Source organism: Acytostelium subglobosum (assembly GCF_000787575.1).
Source record: "Acytostelium subglobosum LB1 DNA, scaffold: scaffold34, whole genome shotgun sequence".
Classification (NCBI taxonomy): domain Eukaryota; phylum Evosea; class Eumycetozoa; order Acytosteliales; family Acytosteliaceae; genus Acytostelium; species Acytostelium subglobosum.
In genome coordinates, this window is record NW_012236499.1 from 276,919 (window position 1) to 299,889 (window position 22,971).

Below are 22,971 nucleotides of genomic sequence, written 5' to 3' on the forward strand. Positions count from 1 at the left end.
TGATGAAGCTAGAAGTTCTCTTTATAAAAATGTAGATTACAACCTTCCATTCCATTGAAGCGATGGCAATTGCTTCGGATCTCCTTGGCCATGGGTCGTGGCCCACAGAAGAACACACCTATCGAGCTCTCTTTGTGCAGTCTGACCACCTCCTGGAAGATACCGCTCCAGTTTGGTCGGCCAAACATCGTCTGTGACTTGAGTCCAGTGATAAAGTCCGTGTGCGACTCAGAGTCGATCGTGGCCAGACCCTCAACGATGGCGTTCCAATCAGACACCTCGATGGCGCCCGTCAGATAGGTGTGTATCTCGACCAGGTCGTTGAGCTCCGTCTCCACATCATGCAATATAAATGTGAACCACTCGAATGAGTTCTTCTCGCGTGATATCCAAAAGAAGTACACCTTTTGAATGGGCAGGTACGTGTTGTTGCCCTTCTGTCTCTGTTCGTCCAATGATTGCACCAGTCTGTACTTGATATGCTTTAGGATGGAGGCGAATGGTGTTGCGCCAATACCAGCACCGACCAACATCACAACCTTGTACTTGAACACGTCCTCCGATGCCGCTCCAAAAGGTCCTTGTATTTTGAGTATCGGTGAGTTATCCGGACCAGTCATAACTTCATTCTGAACAATGCCAAGCTTCTCATTCGGGTTGAGTAGCTTATAAAGTCGACCTGTCCAATTGCCAACAATCTAAATGTTTTGGGATAGTTAGTGATTGAATGAGTGAGATGGATGTATGATGAGGCTTACATTGATGTGAACAGAGATGAAAGATTCATCTGGACTTGAGGTGATTGTGAATGGATGCCATTCGTTACGGGTCAAGCTTGGACAATTTAGATAGATGAATTGACCTGGTTTGAATTTGAAGTTGTCCTTCTTCATTCTAAGTTCGAGTACTTTTGAAGGATGTTGTTTGGCCAAGTGTAATATTACAGATCTACTACCTCTAACAATCCTATAAGCTCTCTCAACAATGTATATTACAAATGGTGCAGTGACCCATAAATATGTTGTAGGTTCACTCTTTAGTTGTCTCGTGTATCCTATAAATATGCAGATGTTAGAATATGTTTGATTGAGTAAATTATGGGATGATTTGACATACCATGGAATATTAATAATATGAATAGGATTATAAATAGATGATGAGTGTAGTAGAATAGTTCGAAATGAGGTCTACGTATTGATTCAATTGATGTGATCACAATTACAATCATAATCAGAGTCATCAAAAATCCAGTGATAGCTGGAAATGAGGTAAAAAGTGTTGAAGGAGTGTAATCTGGGAATCCATGTTCGGCCAAATGTTCTCCAGGTGTACTCGACAATGTATAATAGTTATAGAAATGTGCTCCACTAATACAGTATTAGTTTGTTAGAATTGATCAATCAATGAGAGGGAGGATTGTTACATACCAATGTGCCAGTGAACCAATTATCAAACCTGATGCACATAGTTTGTGAAGTGATATATATCGATCAATTGGGATGTAGTTGTTTATCCATGTTCCACGAAGCCATGTCATTACATTGCTCAGAACAGGTAGTAGGATCAACATTGCATTGAGGTTGATTACTGCTGCACCACCCTTTGCAACCAATAATCCCATTCCTAACAATTCGCATTGTTGTGTATATACATTCTTGAGTACACTATGTATAACTACACCTATATTGGCCAGAAGGAATAGTACAACTATTACAAGACCAAGACCTTTGTTCCACCACCAATACTTTATCTTTATCCATTTCGAATATGAACCAGATTCCTCTATTACAGTTGTCAACTCATGATCTGATATTGCTGACATATGATCAACACCACTACACTTGTCCTTTGAGTTATCTGTTGGATGAGTAGTAGATGGTGAATCACCAATTGACTTTCCATCCTCTAATGAGAATGTTGTAATATTATTTGAACTACTATTACTACTATTATTACTTTCATTTCCAGTACTATTTCCTGTTGTTGAACGATGTCGATGTTGATGATGTTGTTGATTATTTTGATTATGTCCTCCACTTATCGAGTTTAATTCTACACTCTCAAACTCTCTCTCTGGATCCATTATAGTTATTTAATCTATATATATATATATGATAATAATGATGAGTAGTAATAAATATTGGGAAGATGAATGAGCACCATCTTCACCATGGGGGAAAGGATTACACCTTTTTGTGAGCAACGACGACAACAACACACCTCCAAAGAACCCCCTTTGTCATCTTAAGATTAATAAAGGTTGGAAGGTTGAGAGTTGTCTCTTCACACCTTCATTTATCTCTAAAAATTGACACTTTTTGTTTTTCCCATCGATTACTACTAATCTCAAAAGTACACTTTAGTATTTTGGGTTTATGACCATTTATGGAGCATTATTTTAACGACTATTGGTCGAATCATTCAAGTTTGTAATTTTTGTAATATTGTATACAATATTACAACTCTGGACGGATTTGTGATAATATAAATGTTTCCGGAATAACTCGTTAATAATTGTCCATAAAAGATAGAATAAAAGAAAATGGATTATTAATAGATCAACCAATAAGGTGGGGTTATGTGACCATAGCAAACTTACATTCCACAAAGCAATGAATATATAATTAATGTATTTGTTTATATGTTGATTGTAAGTTTATTGTGATCACCAGGGCAGGCCTGGGATAGAGCAACATAACTACCGTTTCAGTTGCTGTTGCTGTTGCTGTTGCTGTTGCTGTTGCTGTTGCTGTTGCTGTTGCTGTTGCTGTTGCTGTTGCTGTTACTGTTGCTCTCTCTTGACGTAGATGGCCTCCTCATCCACTTCGTCATCCTCGTCGCAGTTGATTGCATCTTCGACTAGATTGGATGGCTCCCTTTTGATCGGTCTGTAGGGTCTGTCTTGAGCTCTGGGTTCCCTGTACTCCAATAGATAGTCCGAGATACGTGGACCCGTTGGCTCCTCCTGAACGCGGTAACCATCGATGTAGAGTTCGTTGGTCTTCTTGTCCCTCTGGGTCTTCGATCGATCAATGATGAGCGAATACAGGATCAAATTGACATCTACATTATTGGGGATGGGTGAGACAATGTAGTGCAACTGTTTGGACAACGTAAGCATCCGGTTGAGGTCATCGTTGTTGGCGGTACTACTCTCCAACAGTTCTTGAATCGACTTCGGTGTTAGGCACATCGGTGAGGTGGAAGTCGTGGACGTCGTGGAGGAGCTCGAGGTGGACGTTGTGGAGGTGATGGGCGGGTTGATTGGTGACTCGCCTTGGGCCATTCTCCTCCTCATGTCTTCAATCGATGACCTGATCTGGGCATCCAGATTTCCAACATCGAGCATGTTGCTTAAGGCCTGGTTGACTCCAGGCGATATAGGTGAAGCCCTTATGCTATGAGCGAAATTGGTGATGTTCGCTATCGAATTGTATGAAACAAGAGTCAATAAGTGTCAAATTCAGTCGACTGGTGACAATTGAGATTACTTACCGACTCTCTGGTTCTGGCGAGCAAGATTAATCTCTTTGGAGCTTTGTTGGTTCAACGAGGTCAACTTCTTGAGTTGAGCAGTGAGCTCATCTGCAACCTTGGTGAGAGCAATCTCGAATACCACCTTTTTTCTGGATTTTAGTCTTAAAGTTATTACTTAAAGATCGATGTGGAAAAGGGAAGATATTAGATAGAGATAGGCAATCCTTGATCATCGTCGAAATGTCTGTTAGTCTCAGTCCACAATGCTGGTCATTGATTCAATTCATTTGGCATCAGAGTGCTTATTGCGAGATAGATAGTCGATGGCGACAGACGCTCTCATTGGTCTCTTGGGTCCATCGTACAGTGAACCGTCTGAACGACAATCTGTCGTTCAAGTCTCTCGACTGATATGCCAGCAATCACCAAAGGCAACTTCAAGACGAACTGCTCTTCAACGAGACCATAAGTTGATCCAGTACAAAGGATCTAAAGGCGACCGATCACGCAGAAGACCTGACTTTGTTGCATAACTTGGCGATACAAAGAAATTTCTGAATTAGAATCTGGTATCGTGATGAGATACCGACCTTTGGTCTCATCATGTTCCAATCATAGTTTATTGACATTCTTACAACAAAATAAGTATATAAATATATATATATAATAGTTTAATATTATGATTACAGTTACACAGGAGGAGTTGTGGTTTCCAATACTTAATCACCAACAGGCGACGTCCGGTGTAGGATCAGCGGAGTCGGCATCTTTAAGGAAACCAACAACAAAGATGTTATCATCATCATCATCTGCTACTTTAATATCTGCAACACAAAGAAGATTGATCAATAGTTACCTACCATGTTACACGAGACAATGTAATGATACATCATGTCAAACTGATAGACATTCATTGGCCATCTACACAGTGTTGAGACAACGATCACTTGTAAAGTTGATCATTCAATCATTCAATGTCGACAAGTACGTAGAGTTGTTTGATATTCGATCCAATAGGCCGTATCACAAGGAGTCGCCATCACCCTATCCCCTGCGCCTCACCTTCTCCCAGTGCTTTGACGTGGCATGGATGCTTGGAAACAATCACTTTGGAATACTCAAAGAGAAGTTGAAGTTGAGGTTGCAGCAACCGCTGGCCCCCAACCTCTACTACCATTCATCAACAATCACACGCTTTACTCTGGTCACGGATACTGAGTTGTTCGATCTGATCTACGACGATTGTCCATCAATGTTTGTGATTGTCAACATGTTGGAGTGGTCATCAACTACCAATGCATCATTGTTCAGACATGTACTACATAGATTCAGACTGGCCTACGACTGTGGCAATGACTACTCTCTGCTCACATCAAAGGTCATCGAGATGAATGATCCTCAGCTACTGAGAGCCATCTTGGAGGACCGTCCACAGGCCAAGTTCAAAGGTGGAAACTCAACGTCCACTACAATCAGATCACCAGAGATATTCAAAGTACTTAAGGAGTTTGATAGGCATGATATCATGCATCACTATCTTTCAACCAACACTTTGGGACGATTGTTTGAAACCAACAGCGTGGAGATATATCAATATTACACGTCGCATCATCCATTAGATGTCAATGGCACGTCTAGATCATGGTCGAGCTCACTTGAACAACTGTTGAGTGAGCCTCAGAAGATGACTCGTGACCGAGCTGACCTCGTGGAGTATTTCATCATTCAACAGTACCCTGGTTTGGATTCATTAGCTAAGATCAATGAACAGGTGGATCATGTATGTGAGGGATTGCCATCAGAGATAAACGCATACATCAGATTGTATCAATACGCCAGATATAATCGATCATCATTGAACAAAGATCTTGGTGCCTACTCTGTCATGCTCAATAATGGACTTAGTCAAGTGATCTCCATTGCCAACTACTTCAACGGCCATCATGGATTGATTAAATTCCTAATGGACATTGGATATTTAAATCAAGTACTCACTGAAGGCTCATTGGAGAGTGTAAAGACAGCATGGTCAATTGATCCAACTCCAGTGGCAATCATTGGAAACATCTATCATGTGGAGTTGGAGGTGGCAAAGTTCATACTTGAGCATCACTCTATGGAGGACAACGAGTGGAAGCTCTCATCTGTCAAAGATCCTATCGACCCCGACACCGTTATGTATCTGTATGATCAAGGATTGATCCCTCGCACCAAGTACCACATGGGACACTTTGCCTACTGTTTGGCCAAGAATGGACACTTCCGCCAGGCACACAAGCTGGCGCCGCACCTCAAACTGACCTTCCTCCCGCCAGACTTTATTGCATTCATCCAGCATCCACTGCCTGAAATGGAGGTGCTCACATTGGTTCACTCAATCAATCCCAAGTTCGACTCGTTGAACTTCTACCTCACGGCCAACGTTGACTTGGAGGGCTTTGATCACTTCCTCTCAATAATTGGCAGCCATTTGGCCAAGTCCTATATCCAAGCATTCGAATACCACAACACACATCAATATAGGATACTCGATCACATTGCCAACAAGTACGCACAGCACATGAGCTTCAGCCTCAAGGAGAAGTACTTCCTCGGTCTCTACTACCTGGGACATCACGACAAGATGATGCAGTTTGCCAAGACATGGTTGTTGGACCCAGCAGTCGACTCTCTACTCTGGGGATTGGTTGGCGAGATTGGTCAATACAAATACTTTGAGCAGGCAATCCAATATCATCAAGATGCTGCCAAGGCTACATTGGATCAAGAGTGGGCTGCCAGCTCTGCACTCAGACAAGCTGTCAAGTTCTCACGTATGGACTTTGTCAAGCAAGTACTACAGACCTACAAGATGGACACCAAGCCAGATTGGAAGGAGGTCAACATGCGTCTTTGTCTTAGTTTGGATCAGTTGTCCATGTTTCAATACATCCTCTCTCTTCCGGATGCCGTGAAGAAGGACAACACCTATTCTAAGTTGTTCCAGACAGCCCTGGACCTCGGTGCTGGTCGATGCGCCAAGTATCTTCTCGAGAACCATTCAATTGTCAAGCTACCAGTGGTCACTCAACAAAACATGTTGACGGCCATACCATTGATTGACATGATGATTGCAAAGGGTGTCTACTCGCTCCAACTTCTTCCAGAGTCAGGTCCCATCAAGCTTAACTACCAGAGTTGGAAGAGTATCCAAACAATGATCACTAAATAAACTGTGTAATATTACTATTGGACCATGTTAATCGGGGGGTTATTGTGTAATTGTATTATGTAATTGTTGTCGTTATTGATCAAGTCAGTTGGACTTGACTGTGATTGATTGGAGGCCAGTCGGTAGATAGGTGGGTTGGTGGACTGGATGGTGCCAGGTGATCGTATGGATTCTATTTGCGTTGTTTGAATATAGAGTTAAAGACAGGTTTGTCCTTTGATGGCTCTGGTTCTTTCTTCTTGCTACTCTCCCCGCGATGAATGTTAGAAGAATTGACTTGGGCATGGACATGTCCTTGTATACATACACTTGAGTTGGCGCTGATGAGATAACTGCTCCAACTTTAACACTATTTGAAACGACTACTTGTTTGGATGGAGCTGATTGCTGAGTATATTTGTTCCAAGCTTTCTCTAAAGATGATGTAGATATTCAGTCAGTCAGTCAGTCAGCCAGTCAATCAGTATAGCACTTTGGTAGAGACACATACTCTTTGATGTTTGTGAATGTGGCGCAGTTGTGGTTGTTGTTGATGTCTTTGGTTGTGAAGCAATGCTGGCGGCCAGGTCGACTTGCCTCTGCCGCTCTCTTTCCTTTCGCTCCTCCATCTCTCTTTGTTTGATCTCCAGCTGATCGTAATATTCCTCTGGTTTGTAAGCGTTGGGATTATAATAGGTCAATGGTAGATTTGAACCATTCTCCTTGATCTCGCAAAAGCTTATCAACTTCTCCAATATCGATGGATTGTTGAATGCTGATGAGTTCCTCAATGTCTCATTGAAGCTAATACCTTCAAGTTTCATCTTATGATACTTCATTATCTTCTCCTGTTCATGTGACCATCATTTGATTGATTGAATGAGTGAGTGAGTGATACGAATGAATATGATTGATGTAGGATAGTTGTAACATACTTTCATTCGCTCATCCAACTCACCTTCCGGCTCGGGCAGGAATGGTGATGATACGTTTGGATAGAGGCCAGAGAAACTGGGATTGGTGGACTGAGGTAGGTTGCTGACGTAGGGTGGAGAGTAGAGGATGGGCGTTGGTGGTGTGCGAGTGTTGGCAACAGAGGGAGGTGGTGTAGCGTTCTCTAATGTTGTGTTGATGTAGTTATTCTTCATTGAATATGTTGGTTCCAAGTATCTCTTCTTCTTTCGTTGTCTTTCATCATTATCATCTTCGTCTGCAGCGTTGTCCTTGTTGCGACCGTTGTCATCATTTTGTTTGTTGTTATAACCATTATTTCTGTAGACACTGTTGCTGTTGTTGTTACTTGTATTGCCATCTCTGTTTTGTTTGTTCTCTTCATCTTCATCATCATTGTCCATATCAACCGATTGACTATTCTCTTCAACCTTTAGACCATAAGGTTTATCAGATACCTTTGCAATTGGCAATTTACGATCGACATCATACTCTTAACGATGGATGGTAGGTTAGTGAGTTTAGTTGAATGAGGTGAGTATAGCAAACAGACATACCTGAATACTCTAATGAGTTTTGATCTACAGCAGATGTTGTTGTAGTTGTTGTCGATGTGTTTGTTGTCGATTGTTGAGGCTGTGGATCGTGTTCAACGTCATCTTCATCATCTGATTCATACTGTGCAAACAGACTCATAGTGTTGTTGCTCGCTCACTAACTCATACAATCAATGTGATGTGATATTGGCTACTGTTCTCTATTGTTTACTCTTTGTTGCCTCTTCCTCCTCCTCACGGTCATTCAGAGTTTGTTGTTGTTGTGAACTTATTTGTTTTATTTTTTAATTTAATTTAACTTGATGTTGTGTGAATAATGAAGAAATGAAGTGGGTGAGATGATCAAAGTGCCTTGTGTGATGTTCACCATCAATCAATCACAATCAAACATTTACAAATTACTTACATATACACTTACACATATAACATTTATATATATAATTATAATACAGAATGTCAACATTCCCAACAAGTGTATGATTCAACGACAATGTGGACACAGGCAGGAATACAGATTGACAGGTAGTTTTGTCGACTCCAATGACCAACATACTAATAATATAATGATGTGAACATATAATTTATAGACTGTAGTCCATCCAACTGTTCTACTCAGTGTAGTCGATCATTATAATCGTGTGGCAAAGGATACAAACAAGCGTGTCGTTGGTGCATTGCTAGGAGCAAACAACAAAGGTGTAGTCGATGTATCAAACTGCTATGGTGTGCCCTTTGAGGAGGACGATGACAACTCAAACATTTGGTTCCTCGATCACAACTTCCATGAGAACATGTATTCAATGTTGAAGAAGATCAATGGTACGTTTGAATGATGCAGATTGGATACACCAGTGTGATAGCTAACATTGATTCAAACACCTTTTTAGCTAGAGAGAATGTAGTTGGATGGTATAGCACTGGACCAAAGATCAGAACATCTGATCAGGACATCAATGAGTTGTTTAGAAGATACACACCAAACCCTGTGATGATTATCATCGAGGTAGCTCCAAAGGAGTTGGGCATCCCTACAAAGTCATACGTCACTGTTGAGGAGGTCAACAAAGTATGTTATATCTCTCTCCAACTCATCGATCGTCTCACTCATACTGACTCAACATCTTCAACAAACAAACAGGAAACATCAGAGTCAACAATGCGTTTCCAACACATTCCTTCGATGATTGATGCAGTGGAGGCAGAGGAGATTTGCATTGAGCATCTCCTCCGTGATGTGAAGGACAGCTCTATATCATCATTGACCACTCAAGTGCTGGACAAGAAGATATCATTGCGACACCTGTTGACCAACCTTCAAGAGATGACCACTTATTTAGACTATGTAGTTCAAGAGTATGTTGCCATTGATCGATCAATCAATCAAGTTACTAATATGTTATGTATAAATAGACGTATCCCAGCCAATCAACAGATCATTGGATTCATCCAGGACATTATCAATCTTTCACCAAACTTGAACGTCAAGGAGCTGGCAAAGGCATTCTCTGTCGAGATGAATGATACTGCTTCAGTGATCTATTTGTCATCGTTGATTCGCTCAGTCATTGCTCTTCACAACCTCATCTTGAACAAGTTTGAGAACCGCGATGCAGAGAAGAAGGCCGACGCACCAGCCACCCCAAGCAAGGACAAGGATACCGCTGCTGCCGCCACCGCAACCAAAGACACTACAGCGCCATCGAGCAAAGACAAGGACAGCTCTGCTTCCGGAAGCGGCAAGCCAAACACAAAGTAAATCACCAGTTCTGCTGTTGCTGATGCCACTGCTGCTGCTGGATGGACAACCGATGTGATCAAACTCCTGTAATCAATCATATAATCAATCACACTCAAACCAACATATTATTGCCAATAAACATATCCATCATCATTCGATACTCCTAGGATATCCAGTCTGTCTGTATGACAGTCAAGTATGACTGATTGATTGATTGATTCCAAACGTTTATCTCTAAATCTTACTTGGTCTTCTTTGCACTCCTTGACATATCCTCTGCCTCTGCCAATGCTTGTTGTTGCTTCTTTTTGCGCAGACTAAACATGTACAGGTATTGCTTGGGGAAGAGCAGGAAGGTCAGAGTGATCCAGATCAATGCAAAGTAGTAGTAGTTGAACGAGAAGTTGAACCAGTTGGGCATGTCCAAGAAGTGAATCCTATCCTCCAACATGATTGGCAACATCTCATACCACAGGATATCTTTAGAGGTAGGTAGAGAGTACAATTGTCAGTGTTCCATTCATGATTGATTATGACAGTGTGATCGAATACTACTTACTCTCTGCGGCAAATCCGATTGGGTAAAGGACAATGAATGCGTTGTATCTATATCGTTTGATTGTATGAATGAGTGATTGATCATCTGACTCTGATGACGATGATGATATCCTACCTTAACCAAGTCAAGAATGGAGGACACTCATTGTAGGCCTGAGCAATGTAGTATGGGAAGCGGATCAACTCTGAAATGCCCCAGAAGAAGACCATGAGAGGTACACCCCAATGGAACTGTACAGTTGGGCAGTAGAGAAGACCAACAAGCAGCACGTGATTACGACCCAATACTTGAGCCAACGTTGGTGCCAGACTGCTCTTGACAATGCCAAGAACGACGTGGAGAATCTCCAAGAAGGCAAACACCTGAAGAGTGCCTATGATGATGGTTTGAGTGAGCAATGATGGTTGAAGGCGGACAGGCAGGAAGATAGGACACTTACAAATAATTGAACCTAGTGATGCGAATGTAGAGTAGAGAGATGATGGACCTTGAAGAAGATCCTCATGAACATTGAGATGATGACGTAGTACCAACCAAGAGCCTGGAAGACGTTGTAGATCATGATGTAACGCTTACCAAGGATCGGCTTCCTCTTTGGCGTTGCATTATACTTCAATGTAGGTGGTGATGTTATTGGTGCCTCCATTGTTTTATATATAATGTATAATGTATATATCTGTATGAATGTTTGAACAAGATCAAGATATGATATTTGAAAGGAAGTTGACCAATGGTGCTTGCTTGCATGCATTGGGTTCAAAGTTTTATTCAATGATCTGGGTCACGTGTGAGGTTCATCCAACAACAATCATCATTCTTGGCGAGGGTCAACAGACATCAGATTCTTGATTTGGTATCATATAACTCGTTGTTGAGAGATTCATAGTTTGCAACAATACATCAAATACTCGAGCATCAACAAACAAACTTAAACGCAATTACATTACACAATGGAAGTAAGTAAGTAAGGAAGGAAGGAATAGTACCACCTGGTGGCCTCATCTCATAAATGATTCGCGAGAAAAGAACTTGGTATCTCCATTTAAATAGTCGGGAGAGGTATCTACCCAAACAGTCGCATATATAAATGTAAATGGCTTCCATCTCTCTTGGATGAGTGGCCATATGGGTAGAGGGTAGTAGAGAGAGAGATGTCGCAAAATTAATGGCTTCCCATCATCGATGGGCGGCAGATAAGATAGTAGGAGAGAGACTGGCAATGTCTGACTGACTGATTGATCATCAAATACATATATATAATAATTGGCCTCCACCTTAATCGTCCATACTCTGCGAGTATCTTAGCTTAGCTTGTTACATGATCATGTTGGATTGGATGGCATGGTGTGTGTGATGGATGTACTAGATTCCATCGATGGAGTTGATTGATTGATTGATTGATGTTGGTGTATTTATTTCGATAGTATGGCACTGAACGATGATGGTATATATGTTGGTGAAGGACAAGTTATGGTTTGTGGAAACATATCCAGTGAATGATTACTATCACTGTGTATGTATGGACGATAATGGTTGATTGTTGTATAACTGGCAACAACATTATTCACACAATKGTCAATGTCGACACTCCACTGGAGGTTGTTTGTGCAATAGATCGCTGATGTATATGTATGAACAATATGAATGTATATGTTTGATTGATTGGAATGATTGTTGGATGATTGATTGTTTGTTATGGACAATAGGTGGTGGAAGCTAAGCATTCTGGATAGTAGTAGGTAGGTAGAGTGGGAGTGATATGGAGGAAGAGGAGAGAGAGGCCAGCAACTACGCTAGTGCCTTGTCCTCTTGCCATCGTGAGGGTGATGTGCATTGGGATGTTGTTGTACATGTGGATGGAATGGTTGATTATAATTGACTGCTTGTGTGTGATCATATGTTCGCTTTTGTCCAACTTGCTCTGTTTGTTGTTGCTGCTGCTGTTGTGCAGCATACGACGCATAGTACTGTGAAAGGTCTTGAGGTGAATATCCTGGATATGCCTGTACGTTGTTGTTGTTGTCGTTGTGTAAATGATTGATTGATCGATTGATCGTTTGATCGATTGATTGATGATTGATTGATCGGTTGAGGGTGATTGATTGATTGGTGTTTGGGTACTTACCTGATTGTTCTGGGCATAGTATGCAGCCCATTGATCATAGTATTGTTGGTAGTAGTTCTGTTGGGCATTGGCGGCGTTTGGCATGGCGGGATTGACTTGGGGTTGGGGCACGGCCGGTGTTGGTTGGGGAGTTGGATACTGCTGCTTCTGCATCTGTTGCATGTAGGTCTGTTGTTGTTGCTGTTGCTGTTGTTGTTGCTTGAGGTAGGCCTCCTGCTGCTTGCGCTGTTTCTCTTGCATCTGCTGCTTCATGAGCAGTGCCTCCTTCTGTGTCTTCTCCAGTTGCACTTGGGCCGCGGCAGCTGCCTGTGCTTGTTGCGATCGTTGCAACATCTCTGACTGAGCCTTCAGCTGCTCCTGCATCCTTTGGATCTGGACGTTGGCCTGTGCCAGCTGGTCTTGTTGTGCCTTCATGTTGTTGATGACCACGGCCTGTTGAGGGGGAGGTGGTTGAGGCGGGAAGTTGTTGTTCATGTTGGGGTTGTTCATGTTGGGATTGACGTTCATGTTGTTCATGTGAGGAGGGAAGCCATATGGTGCACCATGTCCAACCATGCCTGGATACTGATGGCCTTGGTTGGGATAGGGATGAGGACCACCAGGATGGTTCATTCTGGGTGGGGGTGGTCCTCCACGGTAGGGTGGAGGGAATTGCTGTGGCGACTGATTGATTGGCATTGGTGGATGGTTAGGATATGGGGCGTTGTAGTGAGGGGGAGGAGGTCCTCCGGGATGACCACCTCTGCCACCACCGCCGCCACCTCCACCGCGACCACCACCTCCAAATCCACCTCTGGCACCTCCTCCACCTCGAGGAGGAGGTCCTCCGGGATGGCCACCTCTACCGCCCATTGGAGAGGCGGGAGGGTGAGGGGGACCGCCCTGGGCAGGTCTTTGAGGACGTGCACCCAAGGTATAGCCAGGCTTTGAAGGATTGCCAAAGCTCACTCTGATCTTGTAGCCTTGGAGGTCCTTCTCATTCATCGTCCTCTGTGCCTTCTCTGCGTCCTCCATCAACTCATAGTCGATAAAGGCAAAGCCTCTTGGTTGACCAGTTGCTGGGTTTGGCACTACACTACAGTCCTTAATCTTGCCAAATGGAGAGAACAACTTCTTGAGAATGCCAGGGTCCTATTGTTGTCGTTGTTATCATAAGGTTAGTGATCATGTGTGTTGATGGTGGATTACGAGGGATTGGGTACATTACCACAAAGTTCCTAGGTAGACGATCAACAAAGATTGTACGGGAGTGCATTGACTCGAGTGTTGTACATTGGTCTGCCCAATCCACTCTGAGTGTTCTTCCATTGTAAGTGGTTGAGCCCAGTGATGACTTGGCAGCATTGGCCTGTAGCTTAGTTCTAAAGTCAATGAATCCATATCCCTTAGAGTCTCCATTCTTCTTATTCTTCATGATCTATTTGTTTGAGCGAGCGAGTGAGTATAAGTGATCGATCAATCAATCAATCAAACGAATGAATACATACAATGATACGGTCTACCTCACCATACTTCTCAAACATCTTCCTTAGTTGATCCTTGCCAGCCTCTGGACCTAGGTTGCCAACGAATAGTAGTGTGTCGGCTAGTGGCATGTCGACAATGTTGAGTGTGCAGTTCTTTAGCTTGCTGTTGTTCAACTTCTCCTTGACATCATCATGCGCCTGTTGGTTCTCCATGGACACAACGGCAATGTCACGCTTGGGACCGTCATATGTAATGCTGAGCACCTTGCCATGCACGCTGAGATACTCCTTGAGGTCCTTCTCGATGACGGTCTCTGTCAGTCCGGTGATCTTGAGCGTGGGTGGCTTCTTGAATGCCTCGTCCATCTCTGCCAGGACCTGTGCAACCTTGGCCTTGTCCTCACCCTTCCTGTCCTTGTCGGCCTTGATCTTCTCAGCAATTGATTGTTCTGCCTCCTTTATAGCCTTCTCTACTAGTTGCTCATCAACATCATCAGCAGCTGATTTATGTTGTTGTTTATGTTGTTGGGTCTGTTGTTGCTTGGGTTGTTGCTGTTGCTGTTGCTGTTGCTGTCGTTGACCATCCTTGTCATCATCAGCCTCGTTGTCTTTGTCATCATCATCTTCATCATTGCCACTACCGCTGTTCTTAATGACATCTTCATAGTTTGCTTCATTGTCAGAGTAGTCAAGCTCTTCATTATTAACGAGCTCATCCATAAACTCAGCTGTCTCCTCTTCTACTGTTTCTTCTTCTTGCTCTTCCTCTGCTGCGACCTCCTCCTCATCCTTAGCTTGATCAGCCTCTTGCAGCTCGATGTTCTTTGTCTCTACAGGTGGCTCGGCATCCTTCTCAGACTTGTGAGTGCTTGTAGCACTATCCTGAGTATCTCCATTCAACTCCTCCATCTGTTCCTCCTGTTCTTGATTCTTTGGTTGTTGCACTTCCTCAACCTTGGTCATTGTCTCTTGCTCAGGAGCAGATTCATTCTTTACGGTACCCTCAGAGGAGTCACCATTCAATGTTGGTGAAGTTGTAGTTGTTTCAACTTTTGTTTGTTGTTGCTGTTGTTGTTTCTTCCTCTGCTGTGCAGCGGGTGATTGTTTTGCTTGTTTCTTTGAGGAGGGAGGTGGAGTTGTTGACGAAGGTGGAGGTGTTGTTGAAGATGCAACTGTACTGTTTGTCTCTGATACTACTGTTGTTGGCGTAGTTGGTGATGCTGATGTTGTTGTTGGTGATGATGTTGTTGTAACAGATTGTTGCTTATATTCATTTATCCTCAATACTAGAGCAGGTTTATTGCCAGTAGTAGATAGATTCTTTGCAGAGAGTATAGCCTTTAGTTGAGTCACTGTCAACGATGACAGATCTGCAGGTATATCATCTGTTATTGTTGTTGTTGTTATTGTAGTGTTTTTATTTTCGCTCATCCCTACTAATACTAAATACTACTAATATATATATATATGTATGTTTATGTTGTAACAAGGATTGATAATGAAGCAATTAATTGTTTGTTTTTCCAAAGACAAGTTTGTTGGTGGTTCGTTTGCGAGCTGAAATTTTAATTAATCGTTCGAACTTCAAATTTCAATACAATAATCCAGGAACAAAGACAATAATAATGAATCAAATAAACTTGGTTTGAATCAACCGAATAACATAGGGTAATAAGATGAATGTTGTTATTGTATCTTCAACTTCAATTTGAAAAGTGAATGTGACGAACATGTTTCCCTAAGTATGTCTTTGGTGTGCTGGTCTGAGTTCCTCGAGGAACTCAACAATCTTTGATTCAAACCAAACATCATCTTGGAATGTTCATTATTGTCAATGTCATGTTGTGACTCATCCGAATGTCCAATCGCATGCATTACTCCAATTGCTAAACCAGGAGGTTGGATTCTAATGTATAGATGAAGATATGATTTGCCAGAAAGTGGATCACATTTGTGAGAAACATGATAGGTCTCTGCATTGAGACAATACCTTGAGAGCATTCGGTATCCTGTCATTGTCTGGCGTTCCACTTGTTCGAAGGGTATCTCTCGAAGATGTCTTCCAGACATCATAAGATGTACGTACTTTAGTCGACGGGTGATTGGTCGGTGGTCTACATGTGTTGTTGGGATACATGGTGAATCCATTACCATGTTAGCTAGACCTTCATATATTGTCAAGGAACTTAATGTCTCGGGAAGTAATCGATCATTTAGGTCTTGTCGATATTCAATGCCAAGTATTAATCGTGTGAGACTACTAGGCAGTACACCTCCATCTGGTTGTGGTGTAAGTGGCTTGTTGAATGCTGTGCCAAATGATAGGTTTGTGATGGAAGATGGCAACACTCCAATGCCAAGTGTAGAGTTGAACATATAACCAAATGACAACTTGGTTAGGGAGCGAGGCAACACACGACTATCAACTATAGGTTGATTGAAACTATGTCCAAATGTTAAAGATCTAAGTGATATTGGTAATGATCCACACTCCAATGTATTATTGAACATTGTTCCAAATGATAGTGATTGTAGTGATGTTGGTAAGGTATCAATTGTGATTGGTTGATTATAACGTATACCCATTGATAGTTTGATTAGTGATTGGGGCAGTGATCCAATTTGCAATGGTTGGTCAAAATCACATCCAAGGCAAAGCCTTGTTAAACTATTTGGTAGGGTACCAGGTGTGATTGGATGATCAAAGTATGAGCCAACATTCAATGATTGGAGTCCTGATGGCAAGAGATCACTTGACAAAGGTTGGTCGAATTTAACTGGCAGTGTCAATGATCTCAATGTCACTGGCAACAATCCAGGTACCAATTTAATATTGTACACATTTGAAAAGTCCATTGATGTAATTGATGTAGTGTTGGTGTTGGTGTTGGTAGTAGTAGTCTTTGATCCATGTTGTTGTTGTTTGATGTTTAGTAATAGTTGATCAAATATACTAGTGTTGAGACTATTGATCAAGTTGTTATCATGTATATTGATCAATGTTGAATATAATCTTTTACATGTTAATGAAAGACATATAATATCAATAACATTATCAATTGTATTACTATATAAAAGTTCATAAATATGTTTGATTATTATCGTTGGTAAACAATCCATCCTTAATTATTGTTATCTGATCATTATGATTGGTGTTGAAGTGTTTGTGTGTGTGTGTGTGTGTGTACGAGAGTAGACTGCCTCTGATTAGTTAGTGTAGATCAGGAGGGGGGTGATACTTAGACCTAAAAAAGCAACAACAGAACCCACCTTTATGAGTGGAAAGCTCGCAAGAAAAAACATTGACCCAGGTCCTGAGTGCTCAGGAGGATTGTTTCATTAATTCATTCATCTCATTGTTATTACTCAAACATAAGACAGATATATACGGTCCAACAGATATCTGTTGGTCATTATCATAACATATATAAAAATATATATTATTTAAATAATACACATAACTTAACAGTTGTGTGGATGTTGTAATAATGTCACAATTTGTAAACAATACCAATAAGAAGTTACAACGTACACCAGTCATTGAGGGCTTGGTCAATGCCTTGCTATACTCTGCCAATGACAGTGATGAATCAGTACGCAACAGTGTCATTGCCTCAACCTATGAGATTGGTTTCAGACAACCAAACACTGTCCTATCACTTGCCAGTGAATATCTTACAAAGTTCCCAAAGGTAAGTTTACTTTGTTCATAACTCCACCATTCAGGCACCAATCACTAACTCACTAAATCAATCAAACAAATCCAGATCGATCAAACACATAGAGTCACTATATTAAAGTCAATACATCAGATTATTGGAGAGAAACGTGATGAGATTGTTGACTCTTTGGCGTTGGAATTGGTAAAGTTGGGAATAAGTGAAATGACACGTGATAAAGAAGTCAATCCTGATTGGCAACAGGCTGCATCATCAATATTAGTATCCTTGTGTCTTAGATATCCAGGTTTGATCATGGATGAACTCATAAAGCGTTTCGAGACTGGTTCCATCCCTCACTTCTTCATCATGAAGACTTTGGGTGATGTCATTGGATCAAATCGTAAGTCATATGATACCATCTGGAACCATCCCACTCATTGATCACTCAATCATTCCAATCATTCCAATGACATAATCATCACTCACTAACAATGATCATATTTGCCAAATATAGCAATCCCAACTGTACCAAGAATACGTGAGGTATTGTCTAGAGTACTACCTATACTTGGATCAATCAAACATGATAATATCAAATGGGTGTTTGCATCAGCGCTTGGACAATTCGCAGACGCCATCGTTGTATACGTGTCAAACATTGACTCTGGATCGGACAAGTCACTCAACCTCTACAGCTTCAGCTCAGAGTTCTATCCAGCGTTGGAGCTCATGTATGGCAAGTGGCTCAGCAACAACCAGGACAAGGTGCGACTGGTCACCATCCAGGCGATCGGATCCATCTGCGCCATCCTGTCGGTGGAGCAGCTGGACGCCCAGGCCAACCGTCTCATCTCAGGCCTGATGCCCATGTTCAAGAAGGAGAAGGACCTGCTTCCCGTCTGTCAGGCGCTCACCAACATCCTGGACGTCTGCGTCAAGCACGAGCTCAAGACACAGGTCGAGCCCACGCTGCCACTTATCACCCTCACACTGCACCCACTGGTGTGCACCACGCCCGACTACAACAACCCGTCGTCGTTCAAGATCTTCAACGAGGTGCTGCGCGCCTTCGAGATCATTGGACGTGGCTTCCCAGATCAGCTGGTGCACTTCCTCTCACAGCGTCTTGAGATCAAGGACCCCAGGTCGCGTGCCGGCTGTCTCTCGATCACCAAGCACGTGGTCACGCGTCTCGACGCCGAGCTGGGTGAGGAAAAGAAGATGATGATACTCTCTGCGATCAAGCCACTGATCCTCACCGAGACATCGATGTTTGTCAAGAAGTATCTGGCACAGGTCGTCATTGCCATGGCCTCGCACGGCTACCTCCATCTCGAGGGTGGCCAGAGCATGATCGAGTTCATTGTGAAGGGCGCCAGCTACTTTGTCGACTCGGACATTGGCAAGCCAATGCCACCTGCAGAGAAGAAGAAGGAGCCCGTCAACGAGATGACCGTCACCGATCTCGAGTTCCGCAAGATATGCGATGATGTGCTCAACCTCATCACCACCACCATCCCCGACATGGATGCCGTGCTGTGGCCCTACCTCTTTGAGTCAATCACACCGATCGAGTACACGGGCGCCGCCGCTATCGTGGCCAAGTGCATCGGACACATTGCCAGCAACAAACGCGAGCAGGAGGCCGAAGATTATTACATTGACTTTGACAAGGAGGTCAACTTGCCCAAACCCACACAGATCATTGCTCGCTACTTTGTGTTGTTGACGGCACCACATCGTCGCAATGAGTTGGGCACACGTGTGCTCGAGGCCATGCGCTCTATCGGACCCATTCTCCATCCGTCCATTTGTGACATGTGGGACATCACATTGCCCAAGCTCGGACAGTACCTCGCCGACCATCCCGATGGTGATCAGTTCAACAAGAATCAATGGGAGGAGCTGGTGCTCCGTCTTTTGTCCGAGACGATCAAGAACGCCGCCGACGACGAGTGGACTGTGTCGCTGGGCTCGGCGCTGGCCGATCAGACTGATCATTACAAGCGCGACCCAATCCTCAAGAGATCACTGTTCAAACAACTTGGACTGATCATGCAGAAGTGTTCACACAAGGAGTTTGTCAAGACAAAGATCGAGTACATGTTCAACTCTGTCGACTACACCAACCACCTCGAGAACGAAGGTTGCGCCATCGGACTCGGATACTGCTCAGCCTCTCACTTTGACATTGTTCTTGAGAAGATTGGATCGTTTATCAAGAGTAAGTAATCATCAATCATGGAACTGTCCCAATCACTCACACTCACACATCAAACAAACATTAGACAACATGGCCAAGAAGTCTGGATTCTTCAAGAAGACAGGTATCAAGGGTATTAAGAACTGTATCTTGCTGAGCTTGGCATACTGCGCCACATACTCGCAAGCTACATTGTTGTCGACTAGAGTGGAGGTACATATACTCAGCCCAATTAGACCTTGCATCAACACACTGAAGAAGCCACCAAAGAAGTTGTCGGCCATCAAGATGATTGATCACTTGGGCAAGGCATTGCATGAGGACAAGGTGCCAAACTTTGTGTTCAAACAGCGCGATGAACTATTCAAAATCATCATTGGATACATGTCTGTGGGTGCGGTCACGCCACAGGTCAAGATAGACGGCATCAACGCGTGTGCCACATTAATCAACCTCAGCCCGGCCCTACCACTCGAGCTGGAGACCCAGATCGTCACACTGCTACTGCAGTTCTACAACACACCAGAGGACTCTGAGCAGTCCGCCCAACTCGTGGAGACAATCAACAGTCTGTTCTCCACATTGCTCTTCAATCAGACCAGCATCGTGTGTCTCAACAGACTCATCGCGTATCTGGACCCCCTGACGCGCTCCAAGGAGACTCATCTACGCGAGCGATCACTCAACTGCATGCTGCACATTGTAAAGAAGTTCATCGAGTACACCACCGATGCCGAGCAACTCCCCACTGAGAAGAAGTTTGAGCGCGTCGGTCATGCAGTCTCCATTATCGTTCCAAGGATCTGTGATCCAGAGTCATCGATCAGGAAGAACGCCGTAGAGTCCATGCAATTGGTACTTTGTAAGTCATATCCTGGAATCATTCACTTGATCATTCACTTACATGCTGGAATCATTCCAAACAGACATTGACCACATGCTCAAGAATGTATCACATGAGAACAGGAGAGTGAAGCCAGTTGACACGATTCAACCATTCACACAGATGAAGGAGACGATCATGACGGAGGAGGTCAACGAACAGTTCACTCTGGCATTGGAGATCTCGAATATTATCGCCAAGATGTTGACACTTGATGAGATACCAGTGTTCTTGGAGGGCACACTCAAGGGTCTGCAAGACCACCAGACCCTCAGTACCAACGGTACCTGTATCATATTGAATGGAGTGATCAAAGCACGTGGTGGAGAACTCGGTGACTACGTCACACCTTTGGTCAAGGGACTGGTGTCAGCCATGGAGACCATCACCTCTGATACCACAATGAATGGAACGTTGGCATCCATCAGGAGTTTGTCCAATCACCACCTCATTCCAGTCCTTGGAGTCCTGCTTGAGTATCCAATGCCACACTCTGTGTAAGTATCTAGTTCTTGAACGATTAATTAATGATTGATGGATTAGTCGCTAACCCTATCTTGCAGACATGTTATCAAATCACTTCAAACGCTTGCCAAGGACAAGAACTTGGTAGTGCCAACCATTACATTCTTGATGGACCTGCTCAATAACAAGCCAATCTATGATGATAAGCCTGATCCAAAGGACAAGAAGAGGACAGTGCCATCACCCTACCCAATTGCATTGGCTGCCACCTGTTCAATCGGTGAGATACTCCAAGTTGAGGAGCTTAGTGAGATTGCCAACACATACTACTGTCAGTTCTTCTCAACTCTTGCACTCCGAGCTGGAACAACAAACAACTCACTTCCAGGTGTCATTGAGCCACCTGCAGGCTCAAAGGCCAAGCCAGTCCACATCATCCCATCACAGTATGTAATTTGGAACTCATTCTCTCACTCAATCACTCACTAATAACACCACTCACCCAATCATACAGACAACTTGTTACATCATTCAGACAGTTCTTTAAGTGCACCAAGGAGGATGATGTGTTGGAGTTGATTGAGAACAAGGGAAGCATGGCAGGACTGGAAGGACCAACATACCACATCGCAATTCAGGAGATAACGGCACAGTTTGCTCATAGCCACCCAGAGTTGATAAAGGGTGTGTTTGAGTTCCTATTGCCATACCAACGCGCCAACTACGTTCCACAACGAGTGATCACCCTGTCCATCTACTCTGAGCTCATCAATCACTGCAAGGACAAGGATCTGCTGCAGAAGCTCATTAACACGCTGCTCAATTCGCTGGTTGAGCCCGCCCTCAAGTTGATCTCACTCAAAGGACTGAGCAACATTGTCAGCGCCGGAGAGGAGTCCACCAACCGTTACGCGCCAACCGTCATCGACGCCATATCATCATCGATCGACGATTCCGACGAGGTGATGGCTATGGAATCCATGTTAGGCTTATCCAAGATTTTCACGATCGTAGACGAGGCTCGTGTGGCGCCTATCCTAGTCAACATTTGCAACCGAATCAAGCCAGCCTTTGAGAAGCCCAACAACGAGATTCGCGCTGCCTCGTTCACACTCTTTGGCTCACTGTGGCGCTTTGGCTCTGGCATGGCATGCGATCCATTCTACGAGCAGATACACTACAATTTGCCGTCGATCATCATGCATCTCAACGACGAATCACCATTGGTGCGAACGGCCTGCAAGACCACGCTCAGACAACTGAGCAAACTGCTGCGAACTGAAGAGGCCAAGGCACTGTTCCATCGAAAGAACTTTGACGTGGACGCCACACTGGACTACGACGCATTCCTTGAGGATTTCTCAAAGGTGATGATCACACTCTACACCGATCGCATCAACTACTTCATCATGACCAGCATCGAGTATTACAAGAGTCCTTGGGTGCAGCTACGTGGAAACGCCGCCACTCTCACTGGATTCATACTTGGATACCTTCCATTCGAGAAGAGACAGAGAGAGACCTCCCTGAACCCTTCGATCATCACCAAGGCTCTCGCGCAACTACTGGGAGAGAAGAGTCCAGTGGTCAGGAAGAAGGCTGCAGACGCCATCTCCTTCCTCCACGCTTACTAAACAAACAAGTACCACCATATATATGTATATGTAGGATAATAAATAATTAATGTATCCATCC

General features: G+C 43.4%; 8 protein-coding genes across 8 annotated transcripts; 3 read left to right on the forward strand and 5 right to left on the reverse strand.

Annotated features, from left to right (window-relative positions):
- Positions 1-8: 8 nt before the first annotated feature.
- Positions 9-1,801, reverse strand: SAMD00019534_117140 (hypothetical protein; the record flags this gene model as incomplete). Its single annotated transcript, XM_012893123.1, has 4 exons — positions 9-698; positions 759-1,054; positions 1,117-1,367; positions 1,428-1,801. Coding segments are annotated over 4 exons (1,611 nt in total), but the record flags the coding sequence as incomplete, so codon positions are not given.
- A 981-nt stretch (positions 1,802-2,782) lies between these two features.
- SAMD00019534_117150 (hypothetical protein) lies at positions 2,783-3,349 on the reverse strand (the record flags this gene model as incomplete). Its single annotated transcript, XM_012893124.1, has 1 exon — positions 2,783-3,349. One exon carries the CDS (start codon positions 3,347-3,349, stop codon positions 2,783-2,785), a length of 567 nt encoding a protein of 188 aa, XP_012748578.1.
- A 1,218-nt stretch (positions 3,350-4,567) lies between these two features.
- Positions 4,568-6,688, forward strand: SAMD00019534_117160 (hypothetical protein; the record flags this gene model as incomplete). Its single annotated transcript, XM_012893125.1, has 1 exon — positions 4,568-6,688. One exon carries the CDS (start codon positions 4,568-4,570, stop codon positions 6,686-6,688), a length of 2,121 nt encoding a protein of 706 aa, XP_012748579.1.
- An 84-nt stretch (positions 6,689-6,772) lies between these two features.
- Positions 6,773-8,314, reverse strand: SAMD00019534_117170 (hypothetical protein; the record flags this gene model as incomplete). Its single annotated transcript, XM_012893126.1, has 5 exons — positions 6,773-6,860; positions 6,996-7,101; positions 7,179-7,515; positions 7,603-8,111; positions 8,176-8,314. 5 exons carry the CDS (start codon positions 8,312-8,314, stop codon positions 6,773-6,775), a joined length of 1,179 nt encoding a protein of 392 aa, XP_012748580.1.
- Positions 8,315-8,628: 314 nt separating this feature from the next.
- SAMD00019534_117180 (hypothetical protein) lies at positions 8,629-9,931 on the forward strand (the record flags this gene model as incomplete). The annotated part of the gene is made up of 5 exons (XM_012893127.1): positions 8,629-8,649; positions 8,763-8,994; positions 9,063-9,241; positions 9,314-9,528; positions 9,586-9,931. The coding sequence occupies 5 exons, from the start codon at positions 8,629-8,631 to the stop codon at positions 9,929-9,931; spliced, it is 993 nt and encodes a 330-aa protein (XP_012748581.1).
- A 223-nt stretch (positions 9,932-10,154) lies between these two features.
- SAMD00019534_117190 (hypothetical protein) lies at positions 10,155-11,118 on the reverse strand (the record flags this gene model as incomplete). The annotated part of the gene is made up of 5 exons (XM_012893128.1): positions 10,155-10,393; positions 10,473-10,519; positions 10,587-10,845; positions 10,912-10,923; positions 11,007-11,118. 5 exons carry the CDS (start codon positions 11,116-11,118, stop codon positions 10,155-10,157), a joined length of 669 nt encoding a protein of 222 aa, XP_012748582.1.
- Positions 11,119-12,165: 1,047 nt separating this feature from the next.
- SAMD00019534_117200 (hypothetical protein) lies at positions 12,166-15,494 on the reverse strand (the record flags this gene model as incomplete). Its single annotated transcript, XM_012893129.1, has 4 exons — positions 12,166-12,465; positions 12,598-13,728; positions 13,805-14,014; positions 14,085-15,494. 4 exons carry the CDS (start codon positions 15,492-15,494, stop codon positions 12,166-12,168), a joined length of 3,051 nt encoding a protein of 1,016 aa, XP_012748583.1.
- Positions 15,495-17,524: 2,030 nt separating this feature from the next.
- Positions 17,525-22,910, forward strand: SAMD00019534_117210 (hypothetical protein; the record flags this gene model as incomplete). Its single annotated transcript, XM_012893130.1, has 7 exons — positions 17,525-17,755; positions 17,831-18,125; positions 18,240-19,949; positions 20,014-20,790; positions 20,855-21,308; positions 21,375-21,722; positions 21,791-22,910. Coding segments are annotated over 7 exons (4,935 nt in total), but the record flags the coding sequence as incomplete, so codon positions are not given.
- Between the last annotated feature and the right edge of the window lie 61 nt (positions 22,911-22,971).